Source organism: Peromyscus eremicus, chromosome 1, assembly GCF_949786415.1.
Source record: "Peromyscus eremicus chromosome 1, PerEre_H2_v1, whole genome shotgun sequence".
NCBI lineage: Eukaryota > Metazoa > Chordata > Mammalia > Rodentia > Cricetidae > Peromyscus > Peromyscus eremicus.
Genome location: NC_081416.1, coordinates 163,536,459 through 163,550,080, shown reverse-complemented (window position 1 = coordinate 163,550,080; position 13,622 = coordinate 163,536,459). Strand labels below are relative to the sequence as shown.

The 13,622-nt window shown below is 58.7% G+C and overlaps 2 protein-coding genes across 7 annotated transcripts; one reads left to right on the top strand and one right to left on the bottom strand.

Moving 5' to 3' along the window:
- On the top strand, positions 1–6,651 carry Ptov1 (PTOV1 extended AT-hook containing adaptor protein). 4 transcript variants are annotated; one of them, XM_059278357.1, is made up of 13 exons: positions 1–284; positions 2,233–2,370; positions 2,461–2,543; positions 2,617–2,674; positions 2,793–2,900; positions 4,153–4,308; positions 4,807–4,896; positions 4,973–5,046; positions 5,145–5,202; positions 5,324–5,428; positions 6,009–6,206; positions 6,286–6,350; positions 6,524–6,651. In XM_059278357.1, the coding sequence occupies exons 1-12, from the start codon at positions 114–116 to the stop codon at positions 6,295–6,297; spliced, it is 1,251 nt and encodes a 416-aa protein (XP_059134340.1). In that variant the 5' UTR covers positions 1–113; the 3' UTR covers positions 6,298–6,350; positions 6,524–6,651. The 4 variants fall into 4 exon arrangements, with proteins under 4 accessions (XP_059134340.1, XP_059134346.1, XP_059134361.1 ...); XM_059278363.1 differs by lacking the exon at positions 1–284 and adding an exon at positions 551–760; XM_059278378.1 differs by lacking the exon at positions 1–284 and adding an exon at positions 1,054–1,165.
- A 379-nt stretch (positions 6,652–7,030) lies between these two features.
- Positions 7,031–12,483, bottom strand: Pnkp (polynucleotide kinase 3'-phosphatase). 3 transcript variants are annotated; one of them, XM_059253435.1, is made up of 16 exons: positions 12,391–12,483; positions 11,308–11,354; positions 10,746–11,045; positions 9,803–9,882; positions 9,660–9,717; positions 9,401–9,508; positions 9,185–9,256; positions 8,600–8,648; positions 8,267–8,337; positions 8,073–8,165; positions 7,903–7,999; positions 7,755–7,816; positions 7,561–7,670; positions 7,397–7,484; positions 7,264–7,325; positions 7,031–7,180 (listed from the first exon to the last, which is right to left on the bottom strand). In XM_059253435.1, the coding sequence occupies exons 6-16, from the start codon at positions 9,485–9,487 to the stop codon at positions 7,057–7,059; spliced, it is 915 nt and encodes a 304-aa protein (XP_059109418.1). In that variant the 5' UTR covers positions 9,488–9,508; positions 9,660–9,717; positions 9,803–9,882; positions 10,746–11,045; positions 11,308–11,354; positions 12,391–12,483; the 3' UTR covers positions 7,031–7,056. The 3 variants fall into 3 exon arrangements, with proteins under 3 accessions (XP_059109418.1, XP_059109416.1, XP_059109417.1); XM_059253433.1 differs by lacking the exon at positions 12,391–12,483 and adding an exon at positions 12,024–12,384; XM_059253434.1 differs by lacking the exons at positions 9,660–9,717; positions 9,803–9,882; positions 12,391–12,483 and adding an exon at positions 12,024–12,384.
- Between the last annotated feature and the right edge of the window lie 1,139 nt (positions 12,484–13,622).

Here is a 13,622-nt window from a genome sequence, read left to right as displayed (position 1 = left end):
GGCGCGTCCCCCGCCGCCGCGGTCCCGCTCCGCGTCTTCCCGAAGCCGCGCTCCCGCGCCTATCGGTCGGCGGACCTGCAGCCCCCCGTGAGGCCCGTGGCCTCCCGCTCGCCATGGTCCGCCCGCGCCGTGCCCCGCACCGCTCCGGTGCCGGGGGCCCCCTCGGAGGTCGCGGCCGGCCACCGCGGCCCCTGGTCGTGCGCGCCGTGCGCTCGCGTTCCTGGCCCTCTGGTCCTCGAGGCCCGCAGCCCCCGCGGATCCGGGCCCGCTCGGCCCCTCCCATGGTGAGTCCCCGGGTGTGCTTCCAGAGCCTTCCACGCACGCCCCGCCCTGCCGCCCCTCCCCTGGCGGGCGCCTTTGTCCGCAGCGCCCACGGGTCTCCCGCGGGAGGGCGCACCCGGGGTCCCGATCAGCCCGGATCAGCCCTCGGTCGGCTCCCGGCACTCCCCTTTGTTGCGCGGCGGCCTGGGCGGGGGGCGGGGTACGGGGGCGGGGCGGGTTCGAATTACTGCTGACCGCGCGGCCGGCTGCACACGCGCGGGGGGCGCCTGGCGTGCGCGCTTGTTTTTCCAATTGCAAAGTTGGTGCTCGGGCTTCGGGTCTGGAAATACGCGAGGCGGCCGGCGGAGAAGCCCGGCGTGTACACTCGCACCCAGCTGTTGCTCGCGGGGGCGTTGTCCCCCGGGGCCAGATGGCGACTGTGGACAGTCCCTCCATTTGCGCGCCCGCCCCGCGGCGAGCCCAGACCTTAAGCCTTAAGGTAAGGCTTAAGGTAAAACGTTCAGCTCTGTAGGTTCGTGTGGCTGTCACCTCTGCCCACACTATAACGTGCGCGCACTTTCTAGAAACATTGAGGTTTTCTTGGGGAAACAAAACTGCCTATTGTGATGGTTGACTCGTGGCCACACCTGCGCATGCTTGGCCAGCTGTGCGCTGTTCCCTGGCTTGGCTCTGACCACTTCAATACTCTGTGACGATGTTGCCCTTGTCGGAGCTGAGGCGAGTTTGCCGCTCGGTCACCTGCGGAATGCAGACACACCCCTTGCTGTAATGCCGCTTAGGCCTGAAGCTTTCCCTTGGTGTTGAAGCTGCTCCCTGGGTCCTCAGATGCGTCCCTTCCCCACAGATGTGGCTTGGCGTTGCCATGCAGTGCGCAGCAAGTCAGGCATGCGTGGACGCGAAGTTAACTTGGGAGCCGCGCTTAGCGGAGTCCCTAACTGTGCTCTTGGCTCCCAGTGTGTTCCCCTGATGTTGTGGGCATACAGGTGTACTTGGGGTGCAGGCAAAAACACATCGTAAGCATCTCAGTGGTTACACACACACACACACACACACACACACACACACACACACACACACACGTGTCTGGGGTTTCGCTTGGGTCCTTAAGTATGTCTGCCTGATTTTCATTTAGGCCCGACTGTGTCGTGGTGCACACACTGACTGATACATGTGGCCGCTTGTAGTGTTGTCTCAAAGCACGTGTGCAGGCCAGGCAGCCCAGGTGCCCGGTGGCTGTAATCCCGAGAGCTTGGTGCTGCAGGGCTGGCCTCGTCGTGAAGGCCCTTCAGCCGTGTTCACTGGAGACCTAGGCTGGTCAGCTGCTTAAGCCACCGGGAGAACACTTTGTGGTCTGTCATCACACAGGGTATAAAGGCCTCATGAGCTTAGAAATGAGCCGCGGATGCATTCGCCACTGTCAGAAGGGTCTTCGGCCTGGAGGCACGCACGGGTCTGTCTGTTCAGAGGCTGGTCCAGGAGCCCGCCTGGTTTTTGGAAATGTTTTGGCTGAAAAGAGTTTAGCTTGTACTCTGGGGGTTGGGGGAGGGGGATGTGTGGCTTCACTTAGCACCATCATTCAGCATTCCTCCAGGTCAAACGTTTTGGTGCAAGGGAGTCTCCGGGAGTCTCCCCATTTTTCTCCAGGATGGTCTTTTTGGTTTTTGGTCGATGCCTCCTGGGGGTCCTCAGGGAAGGCTATCATTTGTGGGAGTCTCCTCTTGGGGGCGACAGTGGCCTTAGGGTGGCTCTGAGCACTGGGGCCCTGCTGCAGTCCCCAGCTTTCTGACAGACAGGTCTAAGGGTGAGAATGCCAGGGTGGTTGCTTTGAGGTCTTGACTTCAGGGGAAGGGATTGGGGACCTGCAGTAGTGTGTACCAGGGACTGAGTGGACCTGAGGATGTCCCCTCTGGGAAGTGTGGAATGACCTCAGAATTCTCCCTTCTGCCGCAGGAAGGTGCTCGAGTCTTTGGGGCCCTAGGGCCCATTGGGCCCTCTTCACCTGGGCTCTCTCTGGGGGGACTTGCAGTGAACGAGCATCGGCTCAGCAACAAACTGCTGGCCTGGAGTGGTGTGCTGGAGTGGCAGGAGGTGAGCCTGGCTGGCCAAACCCGGGGCCAGTGGAGGGTGTGGCTAGCCGGGACACTTTGCTGAGTCCTCAACCACCGCTCCCACCTGCAGAAGCGTAGACCCTTCTCGGACTCCACAGCCAAGCTGAAGCGCACCCTGCCCTGCCAGGCCTACGTGAACCGGGGCGAGAACCTGTGAGTGTGGGAGTGGGCAGAGCCCGGGGCAGCCTAGGATGCAGGGATGGCTTCTGACGCACTCCTACTGCAGGGAGACGGACCAGTGGCCCCAGAAGCTGATCATGCAGCTCATCCCACAGCAGCTGCTGGTGAGACCAGTGGGACTGTGCCCGCATAGCCCAAGCCCTGCCCCAGAGCCAAACTTTCACCCCAGGATCGCCCCACACACGCCTCACCATGATCAGCGGCTGCCCTTATCACCCACAGACCACACTGGGCCCCCTGTTCCGAAACTCTCAGCTGGCCCAGTTCCACTTCACGAACAGAGACTGTGACTCGCTTAAGGGCCTCTGCCGCATCATGGGCAACGGCTTCGTGAGTGGGGATGGGGGGGCAGTGGGGTGGGACCTAGTTCAGTCCTGTGATGGGAGTCTTCTGTACCTCTTAAATGGTCATCCCGGGACCTTGGTGAGGTGGTACTGTGAGGAGGTACAGGAACCTGTGAGTTGGCCAGAGTGTATGGTGCTCCTCATTTCCTGCCTGTGGAGTCCAGCATGCCTTGCTACTCGGTGTGTGTGTGTGTGTGTGTGTGTGTGTGTGTGTGTGTGTGTGTGTGTGTATGGGGGCAGTGGTGGCGGTGGTGGTGGTGGTGGTGGCGGTGGTCTTGGTCTTGTCGTCTGGTGGCCAGCCCCCACTATTGTGGACCCAGTCTGAGGTCACTGGACTGTAGCAGGTGGCGATGCAGGGTGGGAGGAAGTCACCAGCCCATGCATGCAGAGGATTACACTCCAGGCTCTTCCCCGGCTCGGCCTTAGGCTGGTCTGCCCCTCCTACTTGGCCACCTCCAAGGATGTGTCCTTTTTCTGGGACCCACAGACTGGGACATGTGAGGCCGCAACCTTGTACCAGCAGCAGCTCTGGGATAGTATCCTGGAGCTGGGCCCAGGATCTGGAGAATTAGTCCAGAAGGCTGGCTGGTGAGGTACAGGTTCTACATCCTGGCACAGGATGGGGTGGCCTACAGGTAGCTGTCCTCCCATTGAAGAGGACCTGGCACCTCAGTGTTGTGTGGCCAGAGCCACTGTGTATGCTGTTGCTGTGCCCTACAGACGGGGTGCTGGGGTCCTAAGAGGGGAGGTGGGCCTGCCCTGGGTGGTACAGCAGCCTGCCCACTACCTGTTCTTTAAAAACGTAAGGATTTTGTTTGGTTTTGTTTTTTTAAATGGTATGTATGTGTCATGTGTACGCCTGGTGCTGCAGAGACCAGGAGAGGGCGTCAGATCCCATGGGACTGTGTGGAAGATTGTGAACTGGGAACCAAACCTCGGTCCAAACAAGAACAGCTGCTTCTCAGTGCTGAGCCTTTGCTCCAGCACCCTGCCACCTGCTGTTAACCCAGCAGCAAGGCTGGGGTCTGGAGAGAAGCGGGGGACACGGCCATATACGTCCTTGGCTCCCACTGTCCCTGCCCTGTTAGTCGTCAGGGGCTGAGGAGGTAGTGAAGAGTGATTCACCTGCTCTTGGGAAGGCTTGACTGAGCTGTGTTTTAGTGACTCTGGCCTGTCCAAGCAGGTCAGATGTTGAACGTGGAGGGCCAGGCCCCTGATCTGCAGCCCTGTCCCCACAGGCGGGCTGCATGCTCTTCCCCCACATTTCTCCTTGCGAGGTGCGCGTGCTGATGCTCCTGTACTCGTCCAAGAAGAAGATCTTCATGGGCCTCATCCCCTACGACCAGAGCGGCTTTGTCAACGCCATACGGCAGGTCATCACCACTCGCAAACAGGTGTGCCAGCTGAGTGCAGCCTGGTCCTGGTACCACAGTTGGCTCACCATCTACATTTGACTGGTGTGGAGTGTGATGTGAAGGCAGAAGTAAGGAGCATCGGGAGCTGTGGAAAGGCAGCGGCCCATCCACACAGGCCTTGACTTGGTGGGAAAAGTAGCTTTATAGGCTTTGAAGGGTGCAGGAGACCACTGGGGTGGGTCCTGGGTGTAGAATCCTTTGCAGAGCAGGAGGCCCAAAGTCTCTGGAGGGTGACAATGTGTCCTGGCTCCTGGCTGCCAAATGTTCATGGTGTCTGCCTGCTAGCTGCTAAAGGTAGCTGTGGGCCTCCACACCACCCAGGGCCTGAGACTTGTCTTAGGTCACTTGGGAGTACAGAATGTTGGCAGTGAGCACAGACCCAGTCTGCGGCCTGCTGGAATGGCGGTCGGCACTGCCGCCAGTAGTGGGAAGTTAGGAGCTGGAGCTGCTGGCAGCAGACTGGTGTCCTGTCCACAGGCCGTGGGTCCTGGAGGCGTGCACTCTGGACCTGTTCAGATCGTCAACAACAAATTCTTGGCATGGAGTGGTGTCATGGAGTGGCAGGAGGTGAGCTGCGGGGGCTGTGTGGGCTGTTGGCCCCCCTCTGCCCTCCCCTGAAGTGCCCTCTCGCTCTGCCCCAAAGCCCAGGCCTGAGCCCAATAGCCGGTCCAAGCGGTGGCTGCCATCCCACGTCTACGTGAACCAAGGGGAGATCCTGTGAGTAGGGTGGGGTGGGGCGGGGGCAGGCAGGCACACGGCAGTGCAGGCCGCTGTGGGAGGACCTCGGGATTGACACCTGCTGTCTGCTGTGGCAGGAGGACAGATCAGTGGCCACGGAAGCTCTTCATGCAGCTCATCCCACAGCAGTTGCTGGTGAGGTGCAGGGGATGCCAGGCTGGGGGCGGGCGGAAGACCCTGTGGCGGGCTGGTGCGGTGCTGCCTGGCTTCCACAGAGAGCTGGGGTTTCACAAAGTGGGCCTTGGCCTTCCCACAGACCACCCTTGTGCCACTGTTCCGGAACTCGCGCCTGGTACAGTTCCACTTCACTAAGGACATGGAGACTCTGAAGAGCCTTTGCCGGATCATGGACAATGGCTTTGTGAGTGGAGGGTGGGCAGCCAAGGAGAGAGGCGAATGCAGCTGCCCGTGGCCTGTAACTGCACCAGGGCCACCTGTTGGCATGTGCGGTCCCCCGCAGCCCTCAGGCCCTGACTGGTGGCTTCTACTGAAGGCCCAGGCTTGTCATTACAGAGAGACACTACCAGCAGGCCCCCTAGCTAGAGAGGGCCTTGCCTAGACCAGTGCCTATCCCCGTTTAGCACAGGGCTGCCAACCACTGCACGCTCTCAGCTCAGCCCACAATTCCCAGGGAACTTGAGTTTCCCTCTGAGCAGCAGCAGCAGGTGATCCCTGAGCTGGACCTCGTGAGGTACCTCAGGACATGTGTGGGGAGCCCTTGGTTATTGGCACTGTTAACAGCCAGGGTCTATAGGAGTCTCATGGGCCTTTTCTCCAGTGTAAAGGAACGGACTTGCCCACGGTGGGGCTACATGCCTGGCGGCCTTGAACCCCCGGGACCTGTTTTTAGGGACCCACTAGTCTTGGGTCCAGCTGTTCCCAGATGGGCCAGCTTGTGGCTGAGGGAGTAAATGAGCGTGCTGACTTGGGCCTGCCGTCAGGCGGGCTGCGTGCACTTCTCCTATAAGGCTTCCTGTGAGGTGCGCGTGCTGATGCTCCTGTACTCCTCGGAGAAGAAGATCTTCATTGGCCTCATCCCGCACGACCAGAGCAACTTCGTCAACGGCATCCGTCGGGTCATTGCCAACCAGCAGCAGGTGCTGCAGCGGAGCCTGGAGCAGGAGCAGCAGCAGCGAGGGGTGAGGCGGCGCTGCCATGCATGCTCTCCTGGGCCCTGCCCCGGCCCCTTCTGAACCTCTCCTGGCTCTGTCTCCGCAGATGGGTGGCTAGTGGACTCCCAGGCTGGGCGGGCCACAGTCCCAGACGAGGCCCGATGGAGACTGGTGAGCAGCACTGTTTTTTCAGGAAGCAGCGGGGTGGTCCTGGCTTTAGGGAGACTGCTGGGTGAGGCACTGCCTTGTGGGACCTGTATCCTGGCAAGGTGTGGGTGCCTTAGGTGCCTAGGGCTAGGGTGCAGTCTCATGAGTAGAAGCCACCCCTTCCTACTGCCTCCCAGGTCAGATGCTTCTGAGCAGGGGCTCCTGGGGACTGTACCTGCCCAGCAGCCTGGAGGACAGCGTCCTGAGGTCTCCAAGGATGGTCCTTGCCCCTGTATGTTTCCGTAATAAAGCCTTTTAACCCCCACGCTGCCCTCCCTGCTGATTGTATGCTCAGTGCCAGATGGACGGACCCAGGTCACACAGTGGGTCCACTCAGCAGAGCTGCTGAGTCCGGGAGACCATCTCTGGGTGGAAAGGTAGGCCTGTCAGGCTAATGACCCACATGACAGCCTGCCTTTGGTACATTTAATCTACTGCACCCGATCAAACGCCCATCAGGTCAGTGTCCCACAACTGGCTTCTGACACCTGTTGCTGAGTCCTCCACCCCAAAATGGCCCTGGCTGCTCCAGTTCCCAGGCCAGGTGTGGTAGGTGCCCAGGAGCCCACGTGTAAGTCTGAGTTCAGTGTAGAGTGCCATGGCAGGTGCCTCCCACATCCCCAGCGGGGCGGCCATGAACAGAGTAGCAGCAGTAGTGTTTATTACGGGCTCAGCCCTCCAAGAACTGGCAGTACAGCCGCTGCAGCCCTGGGTCCAGATGTGGCCGGAGTCGGAGTGGGATCTGAAGGATCTCTAGGAAGCCCTCGGCCAGTGTGGGGGGCTCAAACTGCTTCCTGTGGGACATAAGTGTGTGGGTGAGGTTCTGCACCCCCCACCCCCACTTCCTGCACCCTCTAGTCCCCTGGAGTCCCTGAACCTGTAGCTGAACATGACCATGTCTGACACCGGTGCATGCGAGGGGTCGGTCATCTCTCGGAACTGCAAAGAGAGGCACAGAGGTCAGGGGCCACGGGGCTTACATGAGGGGCGGGGCCTGGAGTGTGGCTCACCCTGTTGTTGTGGCGAGCCTGCTCCAGCGTAGCACAGAAGTTGAAGCAGCGGCAGGGCACGCCTGCGTCTCTGGCACACTGGACGTACCTGTGGAGGAAGCAGGTGCTGCTGTCACTGCCCGCCGGCACTCCGCCCACCCCACCCCTGCCACGGGGGCCAGTACCTGGCCCGACTCGGGACATCTGGATTGGTGTTGTCAATCACAACTTGCTTCCCCTGCCTCAGTGCTGCCTGGCATGAGCTCACACAGCGCTGCCATGACCCCAGTGTGTCCTGTGGGACCCAGGACAGGTCACAAGTCAGTCTGGGGAGCCCCACCCCCAGGACAGTGCTCAGGGAGGGTGGGTGCAGCCTCACCCTGTTTATATAGACATATCCAGCTGACACCAGGTGCTCCTGGACGAAGGTGGACTTGCCGGCTGTGGGGGGCAGTGTGGCCGTCAGCTAGTGTCTAGGACCCAAATGACTGAAAGGGGGAGCCAGAGGTCGGGCTGTGGCATCTCACCCCCAGGGAATCCTACTGTGACCACCACCTCTGGGTTGGGGCTGAGGAGGAAGCTGGACTCTGGTATGTAGAGGGGCCCAGCGCTGGAGACGGTTCTCTGGCAGGGGAACAAAAAGCATAAGCCGGGGGAGCCGAACAGGGGCCTCTCACCCTTGACCTTTGTGCCTCACCGGGTCGAAAGCTGGAAGCTCAAAGCCAGCTGCTGGCCACTTGAGGAAGAACTCCTCTGGAGTGGCAAAGGGCAGGCCGATGTTAAGGGCGAACTAGGAGGAAAGATGGCCAGAAGGGATCAGAGGTACAGCAGGGGTGGGTGTGAGCGAGGTCACGGGCAGGGATGATGGGGAACGGGTGCCGGCAGGCTCACCAGGCGGTCTGCACAGGAGAAGTCCTTCTTCTTTCTCCCTGGGGCCCAGTTGGCCGGGCGCCCTGCTGCATCTGTAAGGAAGTCCACCCATGAGCTCAGAAGAGCTTCCTGCCGGGCGGTGGTGGCGCACGCCTTTAATCCCAGCACTCGGGAGGCAGAGCCAGGCGGATTTCTGTGAGTTCGAGGCCAGCCTGGACTACCAAGTGAGTCCCAGGAAAGGCGCAAAGCTACACAGAGAAACCCTGTCTCAAAAAAAACAAAAACAAAAACAAAAAAAAAAAAAAAAAAAAAAAGAAGAGCTTCCTGACGCCCCCAGAAGCCTGCTTCTCTTACCTCCCACGAAGATGCTGTCATCGATGGAAATGGGCATGCCCTCGTTAGCCTGCAGAGAGGAAGTGAGAATGAAGCCCCTCTATATGGGAAAGCGGGGGCTGGCTAGACCCCTATACACGAGGGCTTAGCTGCTGAGTGTCTCGTCTGCTCCCCCAGTGGCCTGCAGAGGGCGTACATCCCATGGCAGCCCCGACTCCCTGCTCTTCCTGCTTGGGTTATGGCCCTTAATCAGGGTCTGCCTTTCTGGATCCGTATGCTCTCATCCTTGGGCCACTTCCTTCTCGGCCATTTTCCCATGTACCTGATACCTGCCAAGCTCTCCCTTCAGCCATGGGCATCTCTGCTCACCTAACTGCTTCAGACCTCTCAGGAGGCTGGAGTTGGTCCCCTGCACCTCAAGGCATTTACAGTCTTTCCCTGTGTGCAGACCCTTGACCTCAACTTCTCAGCAGTTCTGCTCTTTAGAGAGATTGAGAGCTGGTCTCCCAAGTCCAAAGCTGGGATTGACAGATGGCAAGAGTGGCTGAGGGGCAAGGGCAGCAGAGCCTGAGGGGCCGGGGACAGCCACACAGGGAGGATGCTCACCTGCTCTTGAAGGTGCTCCCACATGCCGCTCACTGGCTTCCGGTTTAGACCTGCATGCGTTGCCACCAGCACCTGTGGAGGTGTCCAGGTCATACTGGCCTCAGTGCTGGGGTCTCCAAGCACTCCTGTCAGCATAACCCCAGCAAAGGCCTCCATTCCACGTCTTCTCTCTGGGTCCCTGTCCACACAGCCCCTCAGTGTCCCTTCTGGCTGTACCTGAAATGGGACCCCCAGCTTCTCCAACACAGCCTCCACCTTGGCCTTGAACACCTCTGCTGAAAGCTTCCCTCGTCCAATGCCCATTTGATTGGTGAAGATTACCAGCTGGGGATAGACAGGGACACACTGGAGCCCCTCACCACAGCTCAGCCTGAACTCGCCACACAAACCTGCATGCATCCATGCATACACACACTAGCCCTCATACCTTGTGTCTCTTGGCATCTAGAAAATATCCATACATACACCTACATACCTTGTAGCCCTCAGCATCCAGCTCCTGTAGCTTCTTTGGAATCTCTGGGTACAGAACCCTAAGGTCCGAGGGAAGTAGCAAGTGTCTTGTAGCCTAGAGAACTCTGGGCTCCCATCCCAGCCTCTTCCCCTGTCCCACCTCACCTCCAGTCACTAGGGCTAGTGGGGAAGACCTTTCCAGAGCGGGTGGTAATGAGAGTCCCATCTAGGTCAAAGGCAGCCACCTGGTATCACCAAAAACAGGGACAGGAGTATTGTTATCTCTGGCCTTCCTCACAGGCTGACTGACACCAGCCCTTTGATACTGGGGTTACCCTTAGGAGCAGGAAACCCAAGTCCCAGAGTGCATGACTCAGGTAGAGAAGACAGCCCTGAACCTTACTGCTCCTGTGTCCTCAGCCCCTTTCCCCGAGCATCTCCTTGGAGGATTACAGCTCAGAAAGAGCAAAGGTCTTTGTTGGAAGAGCTGGAGAGATGACTCAGTGGTTAAGAGCACACACATGAGGTGGCTCACAACTGCTTGTAACTCCAGCTCCAGAGAACCCAGTGCTCCCTGGCCTCTGCAGGCACCTGTATACATGTGATACACATAAAGTCATTCAGGCTCACATGAAAAAAATGAGTAAATTTTTAAAACAAAACTCACTGTTGGCTGAGCGCCCAGCCAGGGACTAGACTCCACATTTTCAGTGGCCTCGTCATTTCAGAGTGGTCCATAAACACATCCAAAAAAGGTTTGGTCATCACTGATCACAGGGCCTGATCGGTATCCTGCACCTTAGTGGTGGCAGCTACCACTGGGGTCTCAACAATCTGAGCTGAGGCTCAGAGACTTATTTATTTTATTACGTATACAGTGTTCTGCCTACATGTAGGCCAGTGAGTCAGAAGAGGGCGCCAGATTTCATTACAGATGGCTGTGAGCCATCATGTGGTTGCTGGGAATTGAACTCAGGACCTCTGGAAGAGCAGCCAGTGCTCTTAACCTCTGAGCCATCTCTCCAGCCCGAGGCTCAGAGACTTTGATAAGACCATCCCAGGGCTGCTCAGCAAACCTTGGGATTAAATGGCACAATAGTGAACTCACCTTGCCCCGGGGCTTCACCCCAGATGCCGTGAACACCAGTAACTTCTTGAAGCTCTCCCAGCCAGGGGACGATTTCCGTGCCCGCTTTTTCTGAGGCTCAGCATCCTCCTGGTCCACTGGATCCACAGGAGGAGTGCCAGGTGGAGTATCTGGCTGGGATCCCGATGTGCTGATCTCTTCCCAACGCAGGGTCAGGGGGTATAGGCCATTGACCAGATACAGGATGTCCCCCAAACTTAGAGAGCCCGACAACCCTGGTTTCAACTCCTGGACCCCAACAGTTGATGGGTTAACGCCTAGCTGTGGAGAAAGGAGGAGCTAGGGTTGGCTCCACCCCCTCAGGGAACACCCGCCTCCCCACCAAGTCCAATACCCCATTTCCCAATTAGATCCTTAATCTTTCCACCTAGTCACTTCGTGCTACCAGTCATAACTTTGAGAGGTGACAGGCGTCCAGTCTGGCACGATGGGAAAGGAAATAGCTAACTAGCCTTGTGAAGGGCTGCAATCCGCCCCGGCCCCTCCCCCAAGTCCTTGCTACCCGTTGCTGAGACACTGGTACCTGTTTCACGGCCACTGTCCGGGTCTCAGGGTCTGCAATCAGCTCCACTGAGGGTAAGGGGATGGAGTCAGGCTTTATATCACGTAGGGGCGTGGCCAGCTGCAGACTACACCTTGCACTTCGGAGGAAGACGCACTTTCCTCCCTCCCCCAACACAGGGCCTCAAGTAACCCAAAGTAGCCTAGAACTCGCCACATACTGGTGGCTGGCCTTAAACTGATTCTCATGTCTTTCCCACCCAAGTGTCTGGATGACAGGTGTGTGTCACCCTCGGCCCGAGGCAGTTCGTTCATTCCTCAATAAGGCCGAGACCTACACTTGGAGAGACCAGAGTCCCTAGGATTGCCAGAGACCCGGGATTGCCCAGGACAGGTGACTTTATCTGTAGGGTCGGCTTGCTCTCATGAGACACACTGAGTAGACCCTAGGTCTCGGGCACGGCCCGATGCGTCCTGCTGAGAAACCGTCTCTGCTGTGAGCACCGCCGCCCGCTGACAATCTCCCGGATCGGCTCTGTCCCCCCCGAAGCCCCGTCTAGCTCCTGGTTAGGCACAAGCTCCCCTGCAGCTCTTGCTGCCGCAGTTTCTCCTGTGAGCACCGCCGCCCGCCGACAATCTCCCGGATCCGCTCTGTCCCCCCCGAAGCCCCGTCTAGCTCCTGGTTAGGCACAAGCTCCCCTGCAGCTCTTGCTGCCGCAGTTTCACTCCCGCGCCCACCTTGATTTCGGGAGCACTTCCGGTCCGTCACCTGGGTCAGGGGCCCCCGACCGAGGACCAGGGCTTGGCCATCCGGCAGGAATATAGGGGGTGGTCCTCCAGCGGGGCTCTGCAGCCACAGGCGGCCCCGGGACCCCAGCTGTGACATCCCGGGGTGCGGCGGAGGAGAAGGAGCGCCTGCTGTGCTCGCTGCAGCCAGCGCTGGTCCGCTACCGGAAGTCCTGCCTTCCCCCTAGAGCCGCTCCGGAAACTCCGCCCCTCACCCATGGGCGGGTTCAACGTTTCCCAAGCTACCACAGCAGTGTCAATACGTAGCTAGTGAGGATGGCGTAGTTGGGGTCACTTCCGAATTCATTCCAAAACTCACCACTGTTGTGGGAAAGAACGGTCGGAAGGTTTGGCTCCTCCTCCCACGGCGCATGCGCCGCCCCGACCCGCCTGCGGCTTTGAGCCCGCGTCGCCAGGGGGCGTCTGGATCCGGGGGCACTAGATCCTACGCGGGAGTCACTTAGTTGTCGTTTGTTTGCTGAGATAGGTCTCAGGATATAGTCTTGTTAAAATTCTTTCCTGGGCCGGGCGGTGGTGGCGCACAGGGAGGCAGAGCCAGGAGGATCTCTGTGGTTCGAGGCCAGCCTGGTCTACAGAGCGAGATCCAGGACAGCCAGGGCTACACAGAGAAGCCCTGTCTCGAACCCCGCCTCCCCCAATTCCTCCCTGGGCGTGGTGGCACCCCTGTTTAATGCCACCACTCAGGAGGCAGAAGCAGGCGGATCTCTGGGTTTGAGGCCAGCCAGGACTACAGTGAGACCCTGTCCCTACCTCTAAAAAAACGTTTCTTTCCAAGTGGAGACCTAAACAATGTCTACTCTCCTAAAGTCTGAAAGATAAACCGAAATACGATTCCACCAGAGATCAATCTGGGGGAACCAGTGAGTTTACTGGGCTTACAGAGCATGGTGAGGAGTTACTTACTCAGGGTGTGGTGCAAAGGCCACACTGGGTAGCCTTTCTTTACCTGGCAGGCATGACACCTTCCCCCTACTTCTTCATCGCCTATATCCTCTAGCCCCTTTAGGGCAGAACTGAATATAGCTGCTCCTGAGGAGCAGCAGGGCACTCAAGGGGAAGGTCCCACGACCCTCCTTGCTTCCTCCTTCTGTGAGCGAAATCTGCTGTCAAGAAGCCCAACTGGGCTTATCTTTCAGCCTAGATGAATTATTTGGCTTGGATGTTAGTACACCACAACACCCTAGCTGGTTTCGAACTTGCAGAGATCTGCCTGCCTCTGCCTCCCAAATACTGGTATTAAAAGCAAGCGCTACAACCAGGCAGTGGTGGCGCACACCTTTAATGCCAGCACTGGGAGGCAGAGGCAGGCAGATCTCTGAGTTCAGGGTCAGCCTGGTCTACAGCACAAGCTCCTGGACAGTTGGGTACATAGAGAGCACCACCACACCTGGCCATTGGTGGGGTTTTTCGCTTTATTTTTGTGTGTTTTTCGAAAGGGCGTTTCTCTGCATAGCCCTGACTGTCCTGGAACTCACTCTGTAGACCAGGCTGGCCTCAAACTCAGAAACCCGCCTGCCTCTGCCTCCTGAG

Coding starts and splice junctions, on each gene's coding strand:
- Ptov1 (XM_059278357.1), top strand. CDS start 114: ATGGTCCGCCCGCGCCGTGCCCCGCACCGCTCCGGTGCCGGGGGCCCC. Junction 2,371..2,460: donor GTGTGCTGGAGTGGCAGGAG/GTGAGCCTGGCT, acceptor TCCCACCTGCAG/AAGCGTAGACCCTTCTCGGA. Junction 4,897..4,972: donor GTGTCATGGAGTGGCAGGAG/GTGAGCTGCGGG, acceptor TCTGCCCCAAAG/CCCAGGCCTGAGCCCAATAG.
- Pnkp (XM_059253433.1), bottom strand. CDS start 12,171: ATGTCACAGCTGGGGTCCCGGGGCCGCCTGTGGCTGCAGAGCCCCGCT. Junction 9,509..9,659: donor TGGATGCTGAGGGCTACAAG/GTATGTAGGTGT, acceptor GTCTATCCCCAG/CTGGTAATCTTCACCAATCA. Junction 8,000..8,072: donor AGCTTCCAGCTTTCGACCCG/GTGAGGCACAAA, acceptor TTCCCCTGCCAG/AGAACCGTCTCCAGCGCTGG.